Source organism: Dipodomys merriami, unplaced genomic scaffold (assembly GCF_024711535.1).
Source record: "Dipodomys merriami isolate MVZ:Mamm:240054 unplaced genomic scaffold, mDipMer1.0.p SCAF_6, whole genome shotgun sequence".
In the NCBI taxonomy this organism is placed as follows: domain Eukaryota; kingdom Metazoa; phylum Chordata; class Mammalia; order Rodentia; family Heteromyidae; genus Dipodomys; species Dipodomys merriami.
In genome coordinates this window covers 14440182-14460839 of record NW_027206179.1, presented here as the reverse complement: position 1 = coordinate 14460839, position 20658 = coordinate 14440182, and the positions used below count along the sequence as shown (strand labels likewise).

The 20658-nt window shown below is 42.2% G+C and overlaps 1 protein-coding gene across 1 annotated transcript in view; it reads left to right on the top strand.

The window, feature by feature from the left end:
- Positions 1–20658, top strand: part of Myo16 (myosin XVI) — a 368989-nt gene that overhangs the window by 100632 nt on the left and 247699 nt on the right. The window contains exon 3 of the mRNA XM_070003305.1: positions 15966–16036. Coding sequence (XP_069859406.1) covers positions 15966–16036 — 71 coding nt within the window. The remainder of the gene's footprint in view (positions 1–15965; positions 16037–20658) is intronic.

The window sequence follows — 20658 nt, the reverse complement described above, 5'->3', positions numbered from 1 at the left end:
CAGAGGCAGCATGGTGATGGAGTAGGGCCGGGTGGAGATGGCAGACATGAGGAGATCTCTGACATGTATTACGAGAAGCAGCTCTCTACGGCCATCTCTAGGAAGATGGGCTGCTGGGCTGGTGCTGTTTGCATAGCGTGGTGATGGTTCAAGCTAAATGAAGCTTCTTCCTCTCTCCTCGACCTTCCTGTAAATGATGTACCAGTTGTCAGTTGAAGGATGACGTGGGTAAGTGGATTGAAGCAGGTCCTGACAGAAATTGACAGCTGGGCAGTGCTACCTCCTCCGGTCCACTGAGAAGGTCGCCATTTGGAGGGACCTGTGAGTGTCTAGGAGAGCAATTGTGATGTATGCAAAGTGTGCTGCAAGAATAAGTAGTTCTAATGCTCAGAAATAAGAGTGTGTGTCTGACCTGGAATAAATATAGACTTTTCCCAAAGAGTTGGACTTAATAAGAGCATCTCCTACATTAGATACTTTGAGTTTTGAAGCAAGTGTAAAGCACCAGTCTTTCTTTGAGGAGGAGGCAAAGGGAAAGAACAACTCCCAGTCAAAAGAAATCTCCATAGCTGCTGTCTAGGGAAAGCAGCCCACTCAGGCACAGCTTGGGGGGAGGGGGCATTTGCCCCAACACCACTCCATCTTGCTAACTGACTAGGTATTCACCTCAGGGAACACAGCAACACCTGTGTGCCCAGGCTTTCCTCTAACGTGGCGCAGGAAGAGGGAGCTGGGGAAGAGATCTGCCAAGACCACTACAAAGAAGGCAAAGAATGACTTCCAAATGGTAGAGGCCCTGGAGAACTTTCATTTTGTAAAATTCAGAGCTGAATATCCAAATATGAACACTCACGGCTGTGCTGAATGCAGGCATTCTGGGAGGGATCTCATAGACTGTCCATTGGACGATGATGCTCCCATGAATAGGCAGCAGCTGCTGCATAATTGAAGCGACCTAACCATACAATGCAAAAATCATGAAACGTTTGGAAATTAAGTCCATTTAAATTTGGAACAAATCTAGGCGAAGTCAATGCATGGATTAATATTTCACCACCGCCATGTTCACATTCCTGAGAAATACTTATCATTTCAATGGTCCTGTGAGGATGATTGAAAGAAATGTGTTTTATCAGCATTTATAACTTAAATGGAAAGATACTCTGCCCATGGAAAAAAAAAGTTCCATGTGGGTAGATTCACTGTGGTGAGGCAACAATGAGAGGAATCTCCAAGTCTGCTGTCTTGGAACTGGCTAGTTTGGTGGAAGGAAACAGCAACCAAGCAGGAGTAGGACAGCTTCACGTCGGAGAGCATTGGTGACTGCCATTCGAGGGTTGTCATTGGGGTGCTGAGTTTGTGGAGGGGTTGACTCCCATTTTCTAGAGCTTAGGAACTGTGTTTTATTGTCCCAGAACAGTAGTCTGTGTTTTCTCTTCCTTCCTGCAGATAGCACACACAGCTGTACCTGTTCCTAAGAAGCTCCGGGGATTAGGTAGATGCTACCTGCAAAGACTTTGCCAGGAATCACTGCCTCATAAGTGGTAGCTGCCATTACATGTTGGCTGTGACTTGGATAGGAATTTAGGGATACAACTGGAGCCATCAAGAGAGGCTAAGCACCTTGGCTGCTATCTGATTTCACCTGACTGACTGAAGATCTAAATATGTAGGAATAAAGAATAGCCCAAGGAATGATGCAGCCATTCGTGTTGTAAATTATTATAAATTTATGTTATAAATTTATAATTAAGAAGAATTAATGTAACTCCCCAAGGTAATGAGAAGCAAGAATTGGGTGGTACCTTGGGAAATGGATTAAAGGGAGAAAATTTGAATTACTAAGTAATGCTGACCCATTTGCGTTGTTGATTCCTTTCTGTTCTGACACAGTGACCATAATCCACTTAGACTCTGTGTGTGTGTGTGTGTGTGTGTGTGTGTGTGTGTGTGTGTGTGTGTGTGTGTGGCTTCATTTAATCCTATTAATCACCCTACCATGCAGAGTAGTGGGCTAAAAGGTCCCTCAAAAGTTCATGACCACCTAGCAACAAGTAAACATGAGCCTAGAAAACTAGAAACTAGAGTACATGCAGGATAATGGGCTCAGAAGCAGGGTCTTGGGCTGGGTCCTCAGATTCCTCAGAGGAGGCAGGGAGCTTGAGACACAGAGACACACAGAGGAAAGGTGGCATGTGCAGTGGAGGCAGACATGAAGAGATACGGCCCACTGTGAGAGACACCAAGTCCTTCCTGTAGCCCAGGAGCTGGGGAAGAACGGGGTGGGGGGGTGGGGTGGGGAAGGGTGCTTGGGGTGTGTTTAGTCATAGGGAAGCTCTGGGACAAAGTGCACAGACCAGGGACTGGTGAGAACAGTACAAAGGAAGGGAGAAGATGCCAGCAGAGACCCACAAGCTGAGTGGCTGCAGCCTTTGCCCTGAAGGACATCATCTTGCCGTTTGTTCTTGGCCTGCTGATTCATGTCTGCTCAGAGTGGGCTCTGCTGTGTAAGGAAAGACCAGGAAATTACAGAGGGGGAGAACTCAGCAATCTCACACATGCTGGGGAGGCGGTGAGTACGCAGAGAATATTAACTAAGCTCGCAGCCCCGTCACAACCATCCCCCGCATCTCAGATAATATGAATGTGAAATCGGCGCTCCCCAGGTACCACATGCAAATCCCATGCCAATCGTTTTATGATTGCACGCGCGGTGCCATTCCCTGATCTTTCACAATTCTCCAGATGTTTATCCTGATATTATTTATACAGAGAAGATGACACGTCTGAGCCTGGAAGGGGGCTGAAATGGTGCTTCTCCGCAGTTCCTGGGGACTGCAGGTTCAAGTCTCCTGTGGGCTTTAACAGGTAGAAAGTCATTGTCAGTGTGCAGCCAGGATTGAGTAAGCAGGCCACAGATTCCTACGGAGGCCCAGTGCCTTTCTCCTCAAATGCATGCAGGGAAGCACTGCATGGGAGCAGAGAACAACAGAATAATGTTATTAAAGAGCTTCAGGAAAGTATCCTCTTGCAGAGATCATACATCACAGACTCATCAGTGCTTGAATGATAATCTTGCACTGGGCGTTAAGGTAACTTACTTTCATCGTCAGACTCAACTTAGCATGCTGAGCTTTGAAGTTAAATGGAAATAGTAGTTGCTTATAACCTTGTCAAGATTTGAAATCAGATAAATACTAATAGTACTTTTCTTATTAATAAACTATAGAAGGATCACGTAGGCATATCTTACCTTTTGACTTATTAGCTCATAAATATTAAAAGAAAGACATGGAACTAGAACAAATCATGTTGACAGAAACAAGCCAAGTACAGAGAGACAAACGGCACATGGTCTCCCTGATCTGCGAACGTTAAATTCAAAATGCAAAGACATATGACAAAATAAACAGGACTCAAGAAACAAAGGACCTCTTCTTAATTTGTCGCATCGTTTTTAGATGGTTCCATGTTCTTGATCTCACATATGGTACATAGGTGTGCAAGTCTGAGGGAAGCTAGGAAGAAGGCACAGAATCAGAGGAAACTGGTGAAAAAAATACAGCACAAGGGCCCATCAGCTGCACTGGACATTGATGAAAGTGTACGAAGCAACTCAAGGGCAGCGATGGGAGGGAGAAGGAAAGGGGGAACAGCTGACACTAAGCAAAAGGAAAGAAGTGTACATATCACCCAATGTGGAAAAAATATCTGAGTGTCAAAGTCTGTAGCATTCATAAGCTTTATAGACCATGATAATGGCAAAGCACCTCGTGAGGGTTAAGATGTGTTTGTGACTTTAGCTAGATATCACTAGCCCACCATACTGTGAAATCTGTGAAATTTATGTAATCACTTAATCTCAATAAAGAAAAAAGTATAATAAAGACAAAAGACACGATGAAACATTATCTCAAAATACTGTGATTATCATAGAACTTGAGGATTATACTTTGTTGTTGTTTTGTTTTGTTTTATGCCAGTCTTCGGGCTTGAACTCAGGGCTTGAGCGCTGTTTCTGAGCTTTTGTGCTCAAGTCTCGCACTCTATCACTTTGAGCCACAGCTCTATTCTGGCTCTTCGATAAGAGCTTCATAGACCTCTTTACCCAGGCTGACTTTGAACCATGATCTCCAGATTTCAGCCTCCCGGGTAACTAGAATGAAAGGCTTGAGCCACTGGTGCTAGGGGGTTATAAGTTTTAAGAGCATGTATTATTGATGCGACAATTGGAGTTACATTGGAATTTTTTTTTTTACTGCATAGTGATTTTAAGCCTACAAACCAGTAAAAAATGGTGCTTTGAGTTAAAATATTTTTTTTTGTCAGTACCATGGCTTGTACTCAGGGTTTGGTACTTGCTAGACTCCATTCCTTATAGCTCGAGGCATACCTATTCCCTGGCTTTTTGTTGGTTAGCTGCAGATAGAGTCTTTGTGGACTTTTCTGTTTAAGCCATGATTCTCAAGAGGCTGAGACCCCTGAGTAACTAGGGGTGATCCACAGGTGCCTGGCTATACCAGTACCTTTAACACTTAAAAAAAAACCTTCAAAAATAATTTAAATAATTATTTAAATAAAATTTTAAATAATGTAATGATGCTAAATGATTATAAATTTAGTCATGCTAGTACATTCATATTAAAATTATGCCCATTTATGAAATTAATAATTTTTAAAGAAGTCAAACATTTATCACAATACTCTATTATTGTATTGTAGCTAAACTGAATCTTTTATTTTAAAAACCAATAAAATTTCTAAGTGAATCATAGACATTATCTTTCCAATGATCATTTCTGGTAAGAATTCAATTAACTTTCATCATCAGAACTTACCTGTACTGCTGTACTGAACTCAGACAAATCATCTATCTTCTAGCCTTTTAATTAAGTGCCATTTCTTATCACTGAGTGAATTCACATAGACAGAGTTTATGAAATGTGAATGATGCAGTCACAATAGGAGCGAAGAAATTAAAGCCAGAAAGCTCACACAATACCTACTTGGATTACAAAAATATCACCACAACCAGCGATTTCAGTTGCTTCATTTGCTGGGAACCTAGTGGGATATAGAGACAGGGAGACTTCAGTGAGAACTGACACTTCAACCACTTAATGTGATGCACTTTGTGTGTACCCAAGTATTTACATCAACTATTTGTGAGGTCTAGCTCTGTCATGTTTCAGAAAAACTTAGATTTGGAATTTTTTTCTAATACTGCTTAAAACTCTCATTGCTCATCTTAGAAAGTCCAGGGCTTGCCACCAGATCTTCTCAAACACTTCCAATGAAGGTCAGCCTCAATGACAGACAGAGGGGCTGTTCAACTAGATGCACTTGTACCAACGCTGGTAGATATAGAAGCAGTATTGATTAGTTATTCTGTAATCTAACTTTATTTTTGGTTTTCTGTTCTTTTGCATAAAGGCTATGATAAATGAATTCCTGTGAATTCCTTTTTTCCATATATTTTTATTATCTTTAAGTAATGTGCAGTGATGTTTCTATTCAACCTGAGTGCATTTATGACCAGGGAGCATTTCCAGACTGATCTGTGCAGAGCAGCTGTGATTGCACTTGAGTGCCGAGATTCTCTTGTACCTGGCACTCTGCTGTGATGTCCCTTCTATCCACAAAGCATGTACACACGTTTCTTCTTAGCCCACCATTCTCATTGTCGGAAAACTGTCTTTTACAAACAGGACAGAGATTCTGGTCACAGTCTCTCAGTTCCAAGACGTCTACAGATTAATCTCATTCCATTTTTCCTGATCTCTAAGTTCACTTTGACACAGGCTTTCTGCTCTGGTTTCTCCTGTTTCTCTTTAAATACATCTGTTATTGTCTCCACAGCTTTCAGCATCAAACGGGCTCCACTCCAAATGCTTTCTCCTACTCCTTCACCTTTGTTGCGTCCCTCTCACAAATAAAGCTTCTGGAACCAAGAATCTCTTCTCGATCCTTCTTCTTATTTTCCTGTTGGTAGTCGATAAAAGTGCCCCGGAGCGATTCGACATTGCCATGTTTTCCTTGATTCATGTGCTTGTTCTCAGGAATTGCGTTGACAGTTTTATTAGGCCTCTGATGCGCTATGGCAAATACTTTTATAGTTCGTGTGCATAGCATGTGCTTGTCACACTCCAGTGACAGTGAGTGGGAGCCCGGCCAGGCATGGCCAGCCCTCTCTCTGCTGGGGAGGCCGAGAAGAGGTTGCAGCCCCTGCTGGTACTGTGTTCTCACACTCCGGGAGCAGCTCAGCAGAAATGGAGATTAAACTTTCTTCCTTAGGATTGAAAAAGAGAATTTTAAACTGTTCTAAAATATTAAAAAAGTTTTGAAGATATGAGGCAATTAGTGAAGACAAAAATATTAAACATGTATGCTAAGGATCTCCTTACTCTCTAAAATGTATAGAACCAGTTGGTAAATCCTTATCAACAAATATTATGTTCTCTTTTCTACATGAGTCTTTGTTCATATATTCTCTAATGTTTATTCTGTACAATCACACTAATTTTCTAATTAAACTGCTTGAGTGGATTGTTCCAATCATCAAGATTACTGATTGTAATCAGTAAAATGGAGAAGCTCATATCATCACAAGTGCTAGATGCCTGTCTGTCTGTCTGTCTGTCTCTCTAACACACACACACACACACACACACACACACACACACACACACACACACACATACACACACTTCTCTGGCTGGACCTGTGGGTACAGCATCATTTCCTTCCTCCCTCCCTGCTCCCCTGTGTTTCTATCTGATGTTCAATCACTTGGCTAACCTGTCTTGCATTCCTCTGTCCCTTTATCTCTTTGCTTCTCTGGTGTATCTGTCCCTTAATGCTGTAATTCTGTAGGGAGGCTGTTTTCTTTCAACACACTGTTTAATCCCTTAATCTCTTGGCCAGCTGCCTATCTTAACAGTCAGCTGTAGTCTACACCATAGCTACCAATGTATTGAGCTTCAAATTTGGTAAGTCTTTTTGAGCTAATAAAAATAACATCCTTTATCTTTCTTAGTTTAGGGCTTACCCACATTTTATCACCTGGACAGAAACCCTGGATACATTTTTAATATAAATACATTTTCCATAAGCCTGGTTAAGTGATTATAATCTAGGGCTATTTTTGATGACTTGACAATATAAGATTCTAGTCTAGAAAAATGTGAAACTTCTCAAAAGCTCAGGATCCAAAAGCTACAAACATTTGAAGCAATGATGTAATGGAAGTGGAGACATTTTTAAAATTTCAAGTAATCATTATGATATTTTGACTGTTGGGGTGACAAAGAATTTATAATCTAAGAACATGACTCCATATTTAACAAGGGATAGCATCAGATTGGATAAGGGTTTTCTGGGGGAAATCAGTTTGTAGCAACATCTGCTGGTTTGATATTAGGGAGAGGGAGAATGATTCTGTCAGATTTTCTTACTGATCTTTCCCAAATGCTCTTTTCTTCACTGAGGACTTCGGTGAATCTCCCTGGGTGATGTGTCCAGTGGTCACTGAATGACCACCAAATCGATGGCACCAAGGCCTTAAATTAGATCAATCTGCTTTAAAAGATAATTAAAACCAATATTTAACTGGTTCCAGAAGCAAAAGTATTTCCAGATAAAATGGGACAAGTTGCCAGTCGCTGGTGGCTCACACCTGTAATCCTAGCTACTCAGGAGGCTGAGATCTGAGGATCACAGTTCAAAGCAATCCTGGGCATGAAAGTCCATGAGACTCTTCTCTCCAATTAACCACCAGAAAACCAGAAGTGGTGCTGTGGCTCAAGCGATAGAGTGCTAGCCTTGAGCTAAAGTGTGCAGGGACTGCACCCAAGCCCAGAGTTCAAGCCCCACAACTGACAAACAAAAACAGGACAAGCTCTATCTTTTAATTTATTTTCTTGTGCATTTAATTACTTGACAATTTTACCTCTGTTAGTTTATGGGTTGCAGAAGATGTCACACTGTGTTCAAATAGCAATGCATTGGATTTTTCTATACATCACAAGTAATAACTTGACAAAGTCAGAGCCAACCTTTAATATTTATGGACAAGACCCTGGCAGTGGTCTTTCATGTAACTTGAATAGGATAGATGCTTATGTAACTAAAGTAAGCAAGCAGGTTCTTCAGTTCTACTTTGATCATTCCTCAGAGCAAGGATCATTGCATTATTGATCTGCTGGCGTTGTGCCTACTGTATTTAAATAATGGGAGGAAGCATTGAAAACTACTGTAATCTGAGTTGTGCAGAAAAGGTCAGTGTATATGTGTATTTAAATGTGAGGGGAATGAAGGGGAGACAAAGGTTCATACTGGAAATAATTTTCCTGACCATAAAAACAATTGGAGACTTCAATTTTTGTCTCCGGTTTATTTTTAAATTAAGGTTTGCTTTTACTTCAGTCCTACAGTATGCAGAAGATAGTTATCCAGTCCTTTCTGTGACTTTCAAAGTCTCTGTCATTTCCAGCCAAATCTTTTTGAGTGTGAAGCAAGGTGACATTCTCCATCCTCTCAAATTGTTAGTGACATCTTTGATGACCAGAAATGGCCTAGAGAGCGAGCTGATCCATTAAGACTGTCACAGGTCTGAACTTTGAGGAGATGGCGTTGAACAGAGCACAGGGAGCCAGTAAGGCCTCAGACAGGACGCTGCCCCTTTCATGTTGATTTCCAGGGTCTCCAGGTTGAGCAAAAGACATCGCTTTCATTTCATCCCAAGCTCGGCACATTGAACCCTTGCCTCTGACTCTTTCAGCCTTCGCTTGACATTTAATACTGAATATTTTTTATTAGTCTTAATTTTTTGAAGGTAAACAGGGTACATGTATTTGAAGGTAAAAGGAAAGCTATGAAAGAAAGTAGGAAACATGAGCAGACTCCCCGAGTGGAGTGGGGATCTCCTTGTCACCCCAGGAGACAAGTCCCACTCTTAAAACTTTATTAGCACAAGTTAATTGTGGAAAGCATGGATTACATTCAGATGTTATCGCGTGTACACATAATGTGCTTTGATCCTATTCACATGCTTCATTAGTCTTTCTTGACCTCCCTTCTCCTCTTTCTAAACTGTCTTATAGATTTTCCAAGTGGGTTTTATATGGTCTTTTCAAATTGCATACAATGTGAGTGGATCTATTCTCCCCAACTGCTCTTCTTGTCCTCCCGCATGAATTATTTTTTTTTGTCAGTTGTAGGGGTGAGTCTTGAACTCAGGGCCTGAGCACTGTCCCTGAGCTCTTTTGCTCAAGGCTTGTGTTCTACCACTTTGAGCCCACACCAGCATTTCTGGGTTTTGAGTGGTTAATTGGAGATAAGAGTCTCACAGGAACATTTTTCAAAATAAGATCCTCAGATCTCAGCCTCCTGAGTAGCTAGGATTATAGGCATGAGCCTGGAATCTGGCCCACCTGAATTTTTAAACTAAGAATGTCATGATGCAAAAATAAATGAACAATGTACTGACACTAATTCAGACTTCTCAGATTTCTCTTTAGTACCTGTACTTGAGAGAATGTTATTCTTCATTGTATGCCTTATATTTCCTTGATTTTTTTTCATGAAATGAAAGTACCCTCAGCACCTCTGAGAGTGAATGAGGTATTTGGTATTCATCCACAGAAACTGGTTTGTTCAGATGGTATTGGGGTTTTTTTTGGGGGGGGGGAGGGTCCGGTCGTGGGGCTTGAACTCTGGGCCTGGGTGCTGTCCCTCAGCTCTTCAGCTCAAGGCTAGTGCTCTACCACTTGCGCCACAGTGCCACTCCCAGCTTTTTTTCTTTTTGCTTATGTGGTGCTGAGGAATCGAACCCAGGGCCTCATGCATGCAAGGCAAACGCTCTACCACTGAGCCACCTTCCCAGCCCAGTATTGGATTTTAAAAAGTGATGATGTACAAACTGAGAAGGAGGCCACACATTCAGCACACAATTCAGCATTTATAAGTACTGGTGACTCTGCCTCTGTTGGGTAGCTTTACTGTGCTAAGACCAGACAGTGCTCACCGGTGCATAGCTTTTGCTGTACCTCCTTTGGCCATGAGAATCCTGTGTAGAATGGGGAGATCTTTGTTTTGGTTGGGTGTTGAGGCCTCTGGTGCATGTTGACATTGGAGGTGACAGTTTCCTAAGAGCATTCTCCTTGCTTTCATATCACATGGTCCATGTCTCTCTACATGAATGTTTCTGGGAGCAACAGTTAGAAATGTGTAATGGAACATGCATATGAGGATAAGAAGAAAACTGTTCATATAATAAGATGCGAACAGACAAGCAGTGATTGAAAGAGGAACATAGGAAATAACAAGTTTCAATGGAAATAACTAGTTTCAATGCAATAGCCCATGGCTTGCTTGACTCTCAGTTGAAGCCTGTAGGAGTCCATATCCACTGTACTAGTTATTTATTTAACAACGTTACCTGGTGAAGTTTGCTCAATAAAATTACCCTCTTATAAAGGGCAATTTTTTAGACTTTACTGTGGATTTTTAAAGAATATACAATAAGGGAGAAAAACAAGGGAGGAAGTAACAATGTTTGACAAGAAATGTATCACTACCTTACGTATGTAACTGTAACCCCTCTGTACATCACACACCTTGTGTGTGTGAGAGAGATAGAGAGACAGAGAGAGAAGAGAGAGAGAGAGAGAGAGAGAGAGAGAGAGAGAGAGAGAGAGAGAGAGAGAGAGAGAGAGAGAAGAAGAAGAAGAAGAAGAAGAAGAAGAAGAAGAAGAAGAAGAAGAAGAAGAAGAAGAAGAAGAAGAAGAAAGAGAAGAGGAGCTACATTCACTTTCTTTTATTATCATTTTTTTTGTCAGTCATGGGGCTTGAACTCTGGGCCTGGGTGCTGTCCCTGAGCTCTTCAGTGCCACTTCCAGTTTTCTGAGTGGTTTATTGGAGATAAGAGTCTCACGGACTTTCCTGCCTGGGCTGGCTTTGAACTGTGATCCTCAGATCTCAGCCTCCTGAGTAGCTAGGATTACAGGTGTGAGCCACTGGCACCCAGCTTTTATTCATTTTTATCATTTGCTTTCTTATCCTGGGCACTTCCCAGGTACCAGGAAGCCCCTCTTGCTCACGAAGCCCTGTACCATGTAAGCAGGACAAGAACAATCTGTGTGGCTCTCTGACTGTAGCAATCAAAGACAACGACCTTTCAAAGGCCAACACCTCTAAGGGAGTTGGAGCTAAGCCAAGTCTTGGTTACCTCTTCCATTCAGGCTTTACAACTCTCCCAGTGAACATAGATGAGCAATTGTGGTGTTCTTCTAAAATGCAATGCAGCCAGTAGATGCCATCTTCGTTTGAGACTTGATTAGAAATGGGGACATTTTCTCTCTCTAAGCTCTGAGTGACTAGAGAAGACCATAGCTTAGGCATTAAGGAAGTTCTCGGGGCCCCAGCTTTTCCAGCTCCTGAGCCTTCTCAGCCCAGGTGCCTACCTGGGACTGAAAGCATTCAGAGTGACTACTCCGTCCATTATCTGATGGTATTCCTCAGGAAACCTCCGTGGGGACTGTTTAAAGGAGCTCTTGTCAAGCCACAGACCAGTGAGCAAAGTCAAGGTCTTGGTTAGCCAAGCTCTGAGGATCACTATTCAAGAGCAACAGACACAGGGCTGACACCATCCAGACCCACAGCTCCCTGCTCCTTCATACCTTCCGTACCATGTAGGAGCAGTACCAGGCACTTTGGGCGTTACTGGCCCGCACCTGTTTCTCAGCTGTATTCATGATGTCTTCTTTAACCACCACACTCTTCTGGGTGTGTGGGGATTATTCCGAAACTCCAGCTGAACTGCCAGAGCCAAGAGGTTTTTGTTACAGATTCATAAACCAACTCAGGCTTCAGAAAGGACATACAATTTAAAATGGAATCCCGCAGAATCAAGGTGAAAAAAATCACAGTGTGGCTGGATATAAAGTATAGGAACAAGGGAGCATGTGGGAAATCTGCTACTTGATAGGCCCTGTACCCTCGAGTGAGCATTCTAACTCTATTCTCTCTTTACCTGCTTTCTACCTCTGTAGAGTGATCTCTCGCAGGTATCTTTGTGTCAGTGAGTGTTCAGAGAGTAATAACAGGAGCTATGCAGGGGGGGTCTTCACTGAACAGGTGAGCGTTGATGTCTACTGTAGTTATTACAGAAAGTGATAGGTGAAAATCGACACTGGAGTTCTGTCTCCAGAAATGTTGCCCCAAGTATTCATTTTGTGATTGAATCTTATTCCTGAGGGCTGACAAAATTTGCAATTGTGTGGATCTTTCCCAAACCCTACAAAACACAGGATAAGTAAACACCTGCTCTGATTAATTAAAACCTGACCAAGTAAACACATCACAGAACCAACTGAGATAAAAGGTAAAACATGATAAAACTGGAGGGTGAATTAGAATCTATAAAGGCACTCTTCAGATAAAGTCTGAAAGCCACATTTCAAAGGCACAAAGGAATCAGAGACTAGTGTAACCAAAGCTTCTTTCTAAAGCTGCTTCATCACTGGCTCTCACCTTTGTAAGATACTTTCTTCCTCATCTAACGCCTCCATGACCCCTAATATAACTAAGTGGTAATTACTCAGAGCCCATATATAGTTCTTTATCTTTGTCTATACTGCTGCAGCATTGCCACAGTTTCACAAATGAGGGGTAGAGAGTCAGAGAATACAATAACGGCCTCTGTCATTATTGAAATGTATTCTTTTCTTTCTCCAGTGAATTGCTAGCAGACATACTCTCCTCTGCCTTTCATTTAAAACATTGTATATGGGAGAGACTATATAGAGACTATATACCATAAAGTAAATGTCCAAGGTAATATGTGTGCGTGTCTATGTGTAGATTCATAATTCAAGTAGAACTCAGTTGTTTTCACAAATATGTATGTGATTGTTGCCCATTTTTGTATTTACTAACAAAATATGTAAATAGAATACAGTCTGATCCCTTCTATATGTCATGTAGTTTATTTGTAAATTCTTTTGAATCTCAGGCACTTTCTACCACTTGGCCACAGAGCATTTTTAATATATGGAATAGCATTTGGCAGTGGATCATATGTACAAAAAAGAAAGACTAAAACATGTGTTTAGATTGCACATATCCCAGCTTTACTATTCCCACAGCAAGCACTGAAGATGCAGGGGGTTAAATATATGCCATTATAAAGCTGTCACTTTGAGTCTGTTCTGGAATATCTAAGGAGTTGTTGGAGAAGGACTTGTTTTAGTAAGCAGGCCATTCCCAATTCCCACGAAATTCTCTGAGAGAGAGAGAGAGAGAGAGAGAGAGAGAGAGAGAGAGAGAGAGAGAGAGAGAGAGAGAGAGAGAGAGAGAGAGAGAGAATACACTAGAGATTCTATAGCATGGGTTAGTATGACATTAGACTTTAAAGTGATCTTTTTATCTAATAAAACTTTGGCATTTTAAGATTTAGCAAAAAGCAGTCATCATTATCATTATTCAAACTAATGTGAAGTGATTCATTTCTATTCTCCAAGGGTAGTAAATATTCTTTGGAACTTTTCTGTCATCTTTAAAATGTGTGAGAGATACCACCATTGAGACTGCAAAGAAAGGACACAGGAAGTATCCTGAACACCGGCGGTGTGAAATGTGGAATCAGCTGGACTGTTTTTAGGAATTCTGGGGATTTAAAAGCAAGGTTGGCAGTGATCTGAGGAGCACTGAGCCATCAGAGAGGGTCAAATCCCAGCAATAGAATTGAGCTTCCTGGTCACACCTCTCCTCATGCGTCTCCCCCTTCACAGCCCAGAGAATCAGCAGCCATGCAAACATGGCAGTCCTGATAGCATCAGCAATCCCAGAGGCATGGTGGGAGAGAGCAGCTGTGGAGCTGCTCCCAGGGAATTGCCATGTTTTATCTGTCTGGAAGTTCCCTGGAAACTCCTTACCCATACACCTTGGATTTGTTTGACCTGATTTAGAATAAGTTCACTGCAAATGTTTTCTCTGGGGGCATTTACAAAAAGAAACAAGGGTCCAGAAGTGCATGTTCAGCATTGCATCTGCCTCAAGCTGTGATCCTGGCTGTGATCCACAAGATGCGGCCGAGTCACATCACAGATAAGAAGATGGTAGACAGGAGTCCCATGAGCCCTACGTGAAGGGCTGAGGAGCCCTTGAAGTACAGAAGGCTGGGTGTGTGTGTGCGTGCTCATAAAAGCACTCTGAAAACTCTGACCTCTTGCCTGGGTCTAACCTGTATTTGTATAATCAGAATGAATGTATTCACAGTGAGGAAATATGAACCACAAACTAACTACCACTGCACTAAAGGACTACCCAGAGCTAACATAGAAATAACTTGGGGAGAAACAGTTCTCATTTGAGAAAATAAGTTCAGTCATAAGCAGACCACTATGACAACTGACTGAGCAGAGATTTCAATGGGCCATGCATTCTAAAAAATGCAGATCTTCAAGTTTCAGTGCAAGAAAATAATGACACAAACAAATGTAATTACAAGCAGTATAAAACAAGGTCTTGGAGGGGCACTGAATCTGATCTCTGAGTTTTCCTGCTGTCAAAATTCTCTACTGGAATGGTCATCTTTTACAATGGATAGAAATTGGGCACTTGCACTACGTATATATATATATATATATATATAGAGAGAGAGAGAGAGAGAGAGAGAGAGAGAGATCTATATCCCAAATCCTTTTATAAACACCTATCTTAAAAGAATCTGTAATGAAAAACCTATCCACTCATTTGAAAGAGAGAAAAAATGAGTAAACAAAAGTGAGTGAAAATAAGAGGAATATAGAGGAAAGCAAGACCAAAATGAATGAAATCAAAAGGTGGCTCTCAAAATAATTAACATTAATGTTGTTTCTAAAAATAATAAACAAAACTAGTACAACTTCAATTACCAAAATGAGGAATGAAGGATGACACAAGCAAATTAACAGAAGAAAAGTAAATGAAAACATGGTATTCAAAGTAGATAATCACATGGAAAACATGTATTTCTTGGACCTAAAAACTGGAACACAATTTAGAACTTTTGATTTTCTTTGTTTCACTTTAACTTTTTCTTCATTGTTAAATGGAATATCTGTGAACATAAGAGCCAGCGTTGTCATGAAACTATGACTATTACGTGTCTTGATAAGTTCACTTTTAACATTCAAACCTAGGTCTTCTGTCAGCTCTGAGCATATTCTGGTCATTGGTATGTATTCTCATCAAGGTGATATATATAGCTTTGTACAGAAATTCCTTGTATGCTAAGAGCTAGTAGCTCACACCTAGATCCTAGCTGCTCAGGAGGTTGAGTTCTGAGACTTGTGGTGCAAAACCAGCCCAACACAAAAGTACTCCAGACTCTTGTCTCTAATTTACCAGCAAAAAGCTGGAAGTGGAGGTGTGTCTTAATTGGTACAGGTGCTAGCTTGAGCAAGAAAACCTCAGGGACCCTGAGTTCATGTTCCACTATTGGTGCACACGTGCAAACACACACACACACACACACTTTCTGAGGATGATAGAAAAATTGTCAAGAACCTAAGGCTCCAGGGGAAAAACAGATTGCGAAATGTAATTTTTTTTTGTTTCTACACCAGTAGTTACTAACGAGTTGAAAGGCAAAAATTCAATGACCATTTAATGATGTTCATTTTCTTTTTTCTGTGTGTGTGTGTGTGTGTGTGTGTGTCTGTGTGCGTGTGTGTGTGTGTGTGTGTGTGTGTGTATGTATGTATGAATGTGTGTTCTAAAGAGGACACATTGAACCAGTGTCCCTTACAAGGTAAGAAACAGATGGAACATGAAAACACTGCTCTGTTAAGACATGAGGAAGATCGGATGGCAGCTCCCACCCCTTTCCTGTGTATGTGTTAGGGGTTAATGAAAAGCTGTCACTTGGGGGTCAGGACATGGAAGAGTCTGGCCTCAACCCCATGTTCTCTCTTGTTTTGCAGTGCTCCGGCTGCTGAAGGAAGGTGCGGATCCACACGCTGTGGGCTTCTCAGGAGGGTCCCTCCTCCACCTGGTAAGAACCCTGACCAGGGCACCACCATTACCAGTGGGCAGGACACCCACCAGACAGAGAGCCCGCTAAGGCTCCATGCCCACTTGCAGCATTTGATCTGACAGATGAGGATCAGAAGCATTACTTGTTTCTAATTAGCAGGCTTAGAGCATGAACTGCAATGATTAATTCTGCACTGAAGTTTGTAAATAACCTTCAAGAATTATAATTAGCATATCTGCCCTAAAGAAAATGCTTTTACAGTTAAAGAGTTTTAGAGACACAGGTAGAATATTATTGTGTCAATCGCCCCAAGGCAAACAGTCACCCTTTCTTTGACTTGTCCAAGTTGTCCTTCTTTCTTGAATAAAACTTTACTTTGCTATGGGTCTGGCTTATGTAAATGTGAATTAAGTGAAGAAATCATTAAGTAAACAAATAAATGAGAGCATAGATAAATATAATACATTAGGTTATGGGAATATTTTTGGTTGAAAAATGAAGGAAAAGGGTATTTCCAGGAAAGTATTATTCTGTGTATAGTGTGTTTGTGTATGTATAGTGTGTGTGTGTGTAAGAGAGAAACAGAGACAGAGAGAGATACTGAAAAAGAGAGATGGAGAGTGAAGGAGGAGAGATAAGGAGAGATAGGCAGGAGGGGCAAAAGGAGGTGTTCTGTCACATACAGAATGCATCTGACTTTTAAGAACCATTTACATCTCTGCCTTGTGAATCAGAAAATTATCAGCTGCTTTTTTTCCTCTTTGGAATAAAGTCAAGAGCCATTAGTTGCCGTACAGTGGTTTCTCACGGTCCCTTTCCTGGACACCCATCATCCACTTGGCCTTCCTGGTCTCAGTACCTATTGCACAATGCTCAGGAACTTCCTTTGTCCCTGCTCAAAGTCTTCCTCCTCTCCATCTTGCCTGTGACTACGTGGAAAGCACCACTGCCTCCCGCTCTGCCCACTCCAGCCACTTCACTCTTCCTGAAGGCTTTGGCCTAGGGTCCTGCTCCATGTCTTTTGCTGTTTGCTCCATGTAAAACTTATTCTTCTGGATATTTCCCTGGTCCAGGCAACCCCTCGCTGCAGATCTGCTCCAATATTACCCCCCAGCAGCCCTCCGGCTTGCCCCAGCACAGAGCCCTCAAGGCCAGGCCACGTGTGTCTGCTCGCAAGCATGTCATTTCCCCTCCTTTATCGTAGATGTGGGTACATGCCAGGCCTGTCATCTCCTAACTTCTGTGTCTGCAGCACCCAGGAGAGGGCCTGGTGTGGACGCAAAGCACGGAAAAACACGGGAGAGATCATTCATTGATGAGTGTTACCATTAATTGATGAATGTGACCGTTTCACCTATGGGCATCTAACACCATAGTAAAAATTAGGCCTAAAGCAGGCATGAGCACGCATTCCAAGCTCCTGCTGAGTGCAGTGCTCGGAGGGGCAGAAGCTCCCAGTGGTCAGATTGGAGAGGGTATGCAGGTGTTGGGGAGCCGGAGAGCCCAGGGGACACTCGGGGTGGGTGGAGAATGCACATTATTACCCTTTGTATCTAGGTAGGAGAAGACAGGCTCCTCACCTCTCCTGCTCCTGTCACCGTGGCTTATGGCTAATGGTTATCTGCCTCTGAACCGCTGCCAGCCTGACTGCCTCACACACTTTCATATTCTCAGTAGCTGCTGCATACTAAACAGTCCTCATCAAGGGAGGAACAGGTGCTGGCTGGGAGACCCCTCAGGGCACGGGATCTGTGGTTAGTGAGCAGGGAGCTGGTTGAGACCCAGCTGATGGAGGTTAAAGACTCTAGAAGGGGTAGAGTCAGAGGAAAGCAGCTGGAAAGGACCGCAGGGATGGGCGGCCAGGCATGACTGTATTTCCTCCGGATCCGAGGTGGGTGTGTGGTGTTTTCACACTGTTCTGCTACTGGGGGCAGAGGTTTGACGCTAAGGCAGGAGCCTGGCCAGGAGGAGGAGAAGGTGGCAGCTGAGGATGCGCTGGAGCTCCACCCCCTTTTGCCAGAATTACTCAGTAAATACAAACAAACGAAAAATTGCAGGTTTCCAGAGAGGCAAAATTGCAGGGTTTCAGAACGCCTGGGGTGTGAAAAAGGCCATTTAGCCATCGACACTGTCAAGTGGGAGAAGCTTTGTGGGGCACCCTACCTTGAGGGCCCCCCACATGGTAGAGCCTGGTGCTCCTCATACTGAAGCTCTAATTACACCGTCTTTCTAAGGCTGTCTGTGGGAGGCAGTGTGCGTGGAGGCCGGGAGCACAGTTATACAGTTGTGTTTAACTCTGTGCATATTCATCGAGCATCATATTTGAAGTGCAGATTTCTGTGAGATATTTCTCTTATAAGTGCGGGGGAGGAGGGGAGAGGGAACCTTCTATGTGGGGAATTAAAGTTTCCACAAGCCTTAAGGTTGGTTGTCTTGTCTGCTTTTTAACATGTATATCTTTTTGTTTTTGTGTTTTGGTCAGTTGCAGGGCTTGAACTCAGGGCCTCAGTACTGTTCCCGAGCCTTTTCACTCAAGGCTAGTGCTCTACCACTTTGAGTCATAGCGCCACTTCCACTGGGGATAAGAATTTCTTGGAGGGCTGGGAAGGTGGCTCAGTGGTAGGCCTTGTATGCCTGAGGCCCTGGGTTCAATTCCTCAGCACCACATAAGCAGAAAGAAAAAAGCCAGAAGTGGTGCTGTGGCTCAAGTGGTAGAGCGCTAGCCTTGAGCTGAAGAGCTGAGGGACAGCACCCAGGCCCAGAGTTCAGGCCCCACGACCAGACCCCCCCCCCCAAAATAAAAAGAATCTCTTGGACTTTCCTGCCCAGGCTGGCTTTGAACACCAATACTCAGCCTTCTGAGTAGCTAGTATTACAACTACAGGCACCTGGAAAGATTTTATTTTTTATTTATTCAGACTGAGAAAGACCAATGGACTTTTAATTTCTACTGCTTCCTTGTACATATTGCTGGAGTATTGTAAATAATATGTGTATGTTATATTCAATAGAAAAGGAGATTGCTTTTATCCGCAATTAACATTTTGAGAGCTGTAGTAACAGTTCTCACAAAAACTGGTGTTTCTGTGAGGGATGCTCCTTGGACTAACCTGAAACTGTCTGTGAGGTCCAGGCACCACAGGAGGCTGATTAAGCAGAGGTGGTTCCATGACTTAGTATCACCACAACTACATTGTTTTCTTTTGTTGTTTTTGCTTTGTTTTGTTTTTAATATATTTTTATTATAGTGGTAATAGTTACATCAGTAAGGTACTGAGTACATTTCCTATCGAGCATTGTTACCCCCTCCTTTATTTTTCCCCTACCATCCCTTCCCTTCCCACCACCCCAACTCCACCACCTCCTCACAAACTTGAAAAGTTTGTTTTCAACATAGTATCTTGTACATCTCATTGTTACAATCGGTCAACCTATATCCTTATTTCAGCAATTTGTTGTTTCCCTTCCCCTCCCCAAATTAGAAAAATGTATATGCAAGATGCAGGGCACTGGAATCAAATACAATGAAGACAGGGATCATACCATGGGGGAAGAACATACAAAAGAAACAAAAAATAACATAGTACATTATAAGTACATTAAAACAACAGCAGCAAAGATAAAATCTCTTGTGTCCCTATCTTGGGGTTCATTTCGCTTACCATCATCTTAGATGGTCATATGTACTTAGCTTTTGATCTTTTTTTCCGTTCTTTTTTTTCCCCATTTTTTTTTATTGTGAAAATACCATACTCTTCTTTGCTTCTCTCAGGAAAAGGAAAAATCAACAAGGGTAAATTCTTGGAAGGAACTGAAACTGATACATACATGCCACAAAGTCCTGATTCCAAAACATAGTACCCTGAACAAATAAGAACTAAGCAAATAATGATGAAAAGAAACGACTTATAATTCCATGTGCCTCACTCCTGCTCCTCAGCCCCTTCACCGTGTCTGTCCTTTGGGTGTCTTGCTGGCACATGCAGTGGTTCCTGGAGCTGCTCAGCTCTGTGACTTGCCTTCCACCGGGCATGAAAGCTCCGGACTGGGCAGTGACTCCTGCTTCATGACACGGGGCCCTAGCTTTGCGCAGCCCTGGGCATGTGGTAGATCCTCTGTGGGAATGGAAATGTGCTTAATGCTGGTCCTGTCCAACCATTGTATGAATGCTTCCTGATTCCTTAAGACTAGCTACTGAGTTCCATATTTTTTGGTAGATCTATATCCATGTAAATTATTCTTCAGCGAAGTTGTTTTTTGTCAGTTAAATTAAACTTACTTTTTAAAAATTGATACATGAGAATATATAACTCATACATATTAATGGGGGGATCACATGGTGGTACAGTATACAGTATGGATAGTTTAAATGAGTGTAAACACACCTGTCTTCTACAACAGTCATCATTTTTAACGTGTGTCAGTTGTACAAAGGGTTTTTGCTCTGATTTCCTATCTATACGTATCACATGTGCTTTGCCTAATTGCACTTGTTTCTATTATTCTTTCTGTCATTTCTTAATGGTGAAAGCCTTCAGAATCCTTTCTTCTAGTATTTTTGGTTTCCATAGTTGGTTTTCAAATTCCTAACTATAGATACCCTCCACCCTGAGCTTTAAAATGCTATTTTGTCAGTTGCT